Source organism: Ammodytes marinus (genome assembly GCF_949987685.1).
Source record: "Ammodytes marinus genome assembly, chromosome: 10".
Taxonomy (NCBI): Eukaryota; Metazoa; Chordata; class Actinopteri; order Uranoscopiformes; family Ammodytidae; genus Ammodytes; species Ammodytes marinus.
In genome coordinates this window covers 29,939,632-29,946,223 of record NC_137214.1, presented here as the reverse complement: position 1 = coordinate 29,946,223, position 6,592 = coordinate 29,939,632, and the positions used below count along the sequence as shown (strand labels likewise).

General features: G+C 37.9%; 1 protein-coding gene across 1 annotated transcript in view; it reads right to left on the bottom strand.

The window, feature by feature from the left end:
* Positions 1-6,592, bottom strand: part of casp3b (caspase 3, apoptosis-related cysteine peptidase b) — a 12,526-nt gene continuing 5,934 nt past the window's right edge. Inside the window, exons 4-7 of the mRNA XM_080035583.1 lie at positions 5,852-5,980; positions 4,537-4,712; positions 3,281-3,395; positions 1-2,378 (exon numbers count right to left, since the gene is read on the bottom strand). Of these exons, the coding sequence (XP_079891709.1) occupies positions 2,149-2,378; positions 3,281-3,395; positions 4,537-4,712; positions 5,852-5,980 (650 nt within the window). The 3' untranslated portion in view covers positions 1-2,148. The remainder of the gene's footprint in view (positions 2,379-3,280; positions 3,396-4,536; positions 4,713-5,851; positions 5,981-6,592) is intronic.

The following is a 6,592-nucleotide window of genomic DNA, read 5'->3' as shown; positions in this document are numbered from 1 at the left end:
TTAAAGGGTTACATTTAGCAGGGATTCCAAGTTCCTGTATAAGTGCTGAATCATAATAAAAGGCTGAATGTTCCTATGGCTTCCTCTAGTGGCGGCATACAAATGATGCCTCGTACACAAGTGTGAACGGACAAACTGTTTTCCCTAGTCTCTTGCGCAAAAAAATAAAAATCACCATTATCTCATTTATTAGGTTGCTTTGTGCACGATTTCTTTATTTTTCAGAACACATTTAACAAATAATATAATAATTTTCTATCTTTTCTCCTGTGTGTGTGTGTGTGTGTGTGTGTGGGTGGGTGGCGCTATGGTGTGTGTGTGAGTGTGTGACATTATATAATAATCACGAAAAACTAACTTTTTTCATACTTAAGGGTAAAGATTTTTTAAATAATCTTTAGAAGAACACAGAGATCCACTTGTGCTCGTGCAGTTACAGTATTGCATTCAACTGGTAGAAAGCAGACAAGATGTATTTGGTACAATAACACTAATTTATTTAAACTATAAATATACTGTATTGCGTTTTTTAGCTTGTGTATAATTTAGGAGTGTATAATCAACAAAACAGGCTTTTTATTTAGAATACAGCTCCAGAAAAAATTAAGAGACCAGCCTGGAATTTCGATCTCTACATGACTTATTGAAAATGCTCTTAATGACAAAAAATGTATCGGAATTTGGTAGAAATGTTGTCAGTAGCTTATATTATAAAACCAAATTTTTCATTTTACTCAAACATATGCCTATAAATAGTCAAACGAGAGACACTGAACTAGTATTTTCTCTGAAACCCAAGACTTGTTTAAGTTTTATCTAAAAATGACCCAGCATTAAATATATCATCATAAAATCCACTCCTCTAAGTTCCCTTTTTATCCCAATGTTGACAGTGTAGACAGACAGACAGTTTCATAAACAATGCAATGTGCCACAAGACTTAGAAACCAGGGGCCGTATTCACAAAACATTTTAAGGCTAAGAGTAGGGCATAGAAGGTATGAACATGACATCATCCATAGCAACAGGGTCAACACCGCCCTCTATTCTTAGCTTAGGAGTCCCTCCCATTCCTTAGTAAAAGTTGATCTTATCAGCTTTGTGAATAGGTTTTAAGAAATTACTCCTTACTAAGAACTTTTAGTGCTCCTTAGGAGTACTCTTAGCGCTAAGATAAAATGTTTTGTGAATACGGCCCCTGATTTCTTTGGAGGTAAAATTAATTGATAAATTGTTATTTGGTCCCTTTTGACTCAGTTTCCCAAAGGTATTCATTGTAGAAATTACTAAAAACTCAAGATTTCATCGCAACTTTTTGAGTTTTGCGGACTAAAACTTACCCTAACCCTCAACAAAAGAGAATTATCTTGCTCAAATGTAAAGGCAGTTTACCCTCAAACTTAAACTATTTAGTTTTAGCCCCGAAAGTTAAATTTTTTTTGTGAAGACAGTTACCTTGAAATTTTGGGTTTCCCTAACTTATCCATTTGAACTTATCTTTCATTGAGATAACTCATCATTTATATGTAATAAAAATGTATATTTCATATGTATAAAAACTTCTACATACTAACAATAATTAGTTGGCTCAAATATAGTTCCCCTCAAACTTAAAGGCCTACTTCACCGGTTTGAATATGAAGGTGTATTGAATTCTGAGATCCTATGTAGTATAAATGTGCGATTTTTTTTAAAATCGGTTCATCCTAGCCTGAGAAAAGGCAGAAAGAGTGTTTTTTTTTAACCCTATATTTCTCTTTCTCGTGACATCACAGAAAGAGAAATATAGGGTTAAAAAAAAAACTTACTTTGTAAATATTACTGTGATGTCTTTTACTGTGACATCACAGTAATATTTACAAAGTACGTTTTTAGTAGGCCTTTAAGAGTTTAGTTATAGCCTCAAAACTCAAAAATCTAGATACAAATTTAGATTTTATACAAATTTTTCATTTTTTGATTGTAGGTAATCCTAAACTAAGCAGGGAAGTGGAAATCTTTGGTCAGCATTGATATGCTACAGGCGATCTGCTGTTTCCCTTCAAACTGAAACATTTTAGCCTCAAAGCTCAAAAATCTAGAGAAGACAGTTCCCATGAAAAAAAATAAGATGTTGACAAGTGTAGCTAAAAGTTATCCAATCCTAAACTACTGGGGGAAATAGAACTCCTTGGTGAGCATAGAGACGATACAGGGGATCTGCTTCTTGTGGCTGAATCCAGGCAGACTGGAGGAGGACTCAAACTGTCGCGCCACCGTGTGGTTAACGCGCGTCATGACTTGCATCAGCTCCAGCTCTCTGCCGTGGCGCTGTAACATGTCACACAGAGACTGCATGAACCACGAGCCGTTAGACGTGTTTCTCCACGAGTAGTAGCCTGGAAAACAATACACAGATTTAAAGGCCCAGTGTGTAGTAAAGGGGTAATTTTGGGGTGTTTTGGAGGTATATAAAGCTATGAGATTCTAGATGTCAACGCTCCCTTGCTATTGCTAACCCCTCTCTTTGGGACAATTCAAGATTTGAGATGTTAGACGTGTTTTTCCACGAGTAGTAGCCTGGAAAACAATACACAGATTTAAAGACCTACTTCCCCGGTGGGAATATGAAGGTGTATTGAACTCTGAGATCCTATGTAGTATAAATGTGCCAAAAAGTTTAGAAATCGGTTCATCCTAGCCTGAGAAAAGGCAGAAAGAGTGTTTTATGGTCTCACTGTCTAACCCTACATTTTACTAGTGTGACATCACAGTAAGGGTTAGGATTAACAGGACAGCTGGGCCAAGGGAAGACTGAGGGAAGACTGAGGGAAATATAACCTCATTCATTTTATCATAGTAGCGATTTTATAATGATAGAATGCCGGTTCAGTATGGGTGAAGTATTCCTTTAAAAAGGTACAGTGTGTAGTAAAGGGGGATATCATTCTAGATTGCAACTCTAAGTTCCTTAGGGATCCTTTACAGAAGCTACGGTAAGAGTTACGTTTAGTTAAGAGCCTCAAAATATTTTTTTTTTGTGAAGACAGTGAAGAAATTGTGTAATGTATTTCTCCATGAGTAGTAGCCTGAAAAACAATACACAGATTTAAAGGTACAGTGTGTAATGTTGGGGTATTTTGGTAGTTATGATTATTATATTCCATTTTTACCAAGACTGTTCCAAAAAATGCCAATGAATTCTAAAGACTGTACCTTTCTCACACACACACACACACACACACACACACACGCACGCACACACACACACACACACACACACACACAACCACACCTTTACCTGGAGCGGTGGAATAAGCATAAAGGAAATCTGCCTCCACTGGAATCCTCTCGGACGTTTCCTCGGCAACACTGTCTGTCTCCACGCCTCCATCCAGGTCTGACCCACGGCACGCCTGGGAAAGAACACACACACACACATTAAAGAACACACACACACACACACATTAAAGAACACACACACACACACACATTAAAGAACACACACACACACACACATTAAAGAACACACACACACACATTAAAGAACACACACACACACACACATTAAAGAACACACACACACACATTAAAGAACACACACACACACACACATTAAAGAACACACACACACACACACATTAAAGAACACACACACACACACACATTAAAGATGCTCCACTTTCAGTTTGTGTACATTCTAGCTAGAACTTAAGGCGAAGGACAACTAAGCATGGCAAGGCAAGGCAATTTTATTTATAAAGCACATTTCAGGCACAGGGCCACTCAAGGTGCTTCACAGGGTTAAAATCAAATAAAGAATAAAAATACAAAAAAGGAACACATTTAAAACATGGATAAAAATACAACATTTAAATAAAATAATAAAAACATTTGACCAAAAAAAAAAAAAAAAAAAAAAAAAAAATTACAGGTTAAAAGGGAAACAAGAACGTTTTGAGACCCGATTTAAAAGAGCTGAGAGTCTCAGCGCACCTCAGACTCTCTGGCAGTCCGTTCCAGACATTGGGCGCATAAAAGCTGAATGCCGCCTCTCCCTGTTGGCATGGAAGATATTAAAGTGATAATAAAAATCACTCTCATCTTTTATATCGGAGTTTAATTTCTAATTAACCACATTAAGTTTTGAAAAAAGGAAATGTACTGAGTGAAAAATATCAGATTTAGCCTATAAAATAATCTGAATTTTTGTAACTTTTCAATTTCTCTATAGAACACTAATATCCCAGACAATAATAGAACATGTGTGTTGCACAGGCCCATGATTGTGCCTATTAAATGTAAAAATATTTTTATTTATTTAATTTGAACATTGTCGTGTTTTTATAATAATAATAATGATGATGATGATGATGATGATGATGATGATGATGATGATAATAATAATAATAATAATAACAATAATATATTTAATTTATATAGCGCTTTTCTCGCACTCAAAATGTATGTTATTTATGTGAATTGTATAAATTGGCCCATTTATATATAATATTAACACAGAGGTGCTGATATTAGATTGATAGGAGGATTTTGTACCTGAATGAAGAACAGTTTTGGTTTGCCCACCAGAGTCTTGCAGCGATCTCCTTTGTAATACTTGGTCAGGTTTTCCAGTTTCTCACATCCGTCTATCCCGTAGATCACTCCCTCGTCTCCGTGGCTCAGCAGCACACACACAAAGGACGCACTCTGACTGTGGTCCTCCTCTGAGACTGCAGACAGACAGGGAGAGAGACAGACAGGCAGGCAGACAGACAGACAGGCAGGCAGACAGACAGACAGACAGGCAGGGATAGAGAGAGACAGACAGACAGGGAGAGAGAGAGGCAGGCAGGCAGGCAGGCAGACAGACAGACAGACAGACAGGCAGGCAGGCAGGCAGACAGACAGACAGGCAGGCAGGCAGGCAGGCAGGCAGACAGACAGACAGACAGACAGACAGACAGACAGACAGACAGACAGACAGACAGACAGGCAGGCAGGCAGGCAGGCAGGCAGACGGACGGAGGTACGGACAGAAGGACGGACACACAGACAGACAGAAAGACACACACACACACACACACACACACACACACACACACACACACACACACACACACGCACACACACACACACACACACACACAATAACAGAAAATGGTTATGGATGTGCTTGTGTGGTATAGGGCTGGCCCGAATTATTCGAATATTCGTTCGGAAAATTTGTATTCGAAGCTTAAATTAGTATTTTTTTTATTTTATTTTATTTTCATTTTTTTTTTCAACATTTTGTTTTGCAAGAAGCTATTACTGCAATATAATGTCATCAAATAATTTTATATTTGGATATAAAAGTTAGTAATATTGTAGTAGTAGAGGATATTACATCACTAAGTGTCATAGCGCATCCATTACTTCACCTCCGAGCGCGTAAATCTTCAACAAAATATGCAGATACTGTCAAAATCGGTTCCAGGGAGTATATAGGGATTATTAACGTTTTTTTTTAAATTATTATTATTATTATTTTTTTTAATGTTTTTGATGGTGTGTTTTTCTGGAACGAATATTCGAATATTCGTTCGGAAAAACCAACGAATATTCGAAGCCTGAAAAATGGCATTCGGGCCAGCCCTAGTGTGGTAGTGGTTATATGTTGTAAAAATGAAATAAAGATTTTAACTCTTTATCCAACATCTAAATTATTTTTTTGAAGAGATGAAAATTCAGAAATAATTTGTGAGCTTGAAATTGTATGTTAACTCGAAAATCACAATTCGATTGAATGGCAAAAAAAAAATTGTCTTTTACATAGATAGTATATGTATGGTACAGTATATTGTATAGTATATATATAAAGGTCTTTTACCATCTAGCATCAGTTGTTTCATCTGCATCACAGTCTGATCGTTGCAGAATTTGACTTTATATCCGAGTTCAGTGAAAGTCTTTGCAGCATTAGCAGCATCCACATCCGTCCCATTACGAGCGTTCATACCTGGAGAGAGAGACACAGAGAGAGAGAGACAGACAGACAGACAGAAACACAGACAGACACAGACAGACAGACAGACAGACAGACAGACAGACAGACAGACAGAGAGGCAGACAGAGAGGCAGACAGGGAGGCAGGAAGGCAGGCAGGCAGGCAGACAGAGAGACAGACACACAGACAGACAGGCAGGCAGATAGAGAGAGAGAGAGACACGCACGCACACACACACGCACACACACACACACACACACACACACACACACACACACGCAAAAATGCAGTGAGACTTTCAACATCAGCATTTACAATATCTACATACATTTTATTTCTGAAACTTTGCACTTATATCATATTGGAGTTTTATTTTGAAAAGCCAGGAGGAGATAGTTTGTTCTTCCTGACGTGTGCCGTTGTTATCTCTATTGTAACTGGTTGTTTATGAAACTAAAATAGAAAAACACAAATAACAAACTGACGCTCCTTAAGTGAAGGACAATCAGAGGAAGCAGCTGTTCAGGCTTTAATGCGCGCGTGTGTGTGTGTGTGTGCGTGTGGGGGGGGGTGTGTGTGTGGGGTGTGTGTGTGTGTGTGTGTGTGTGTGTGTGTGTGTGTGTG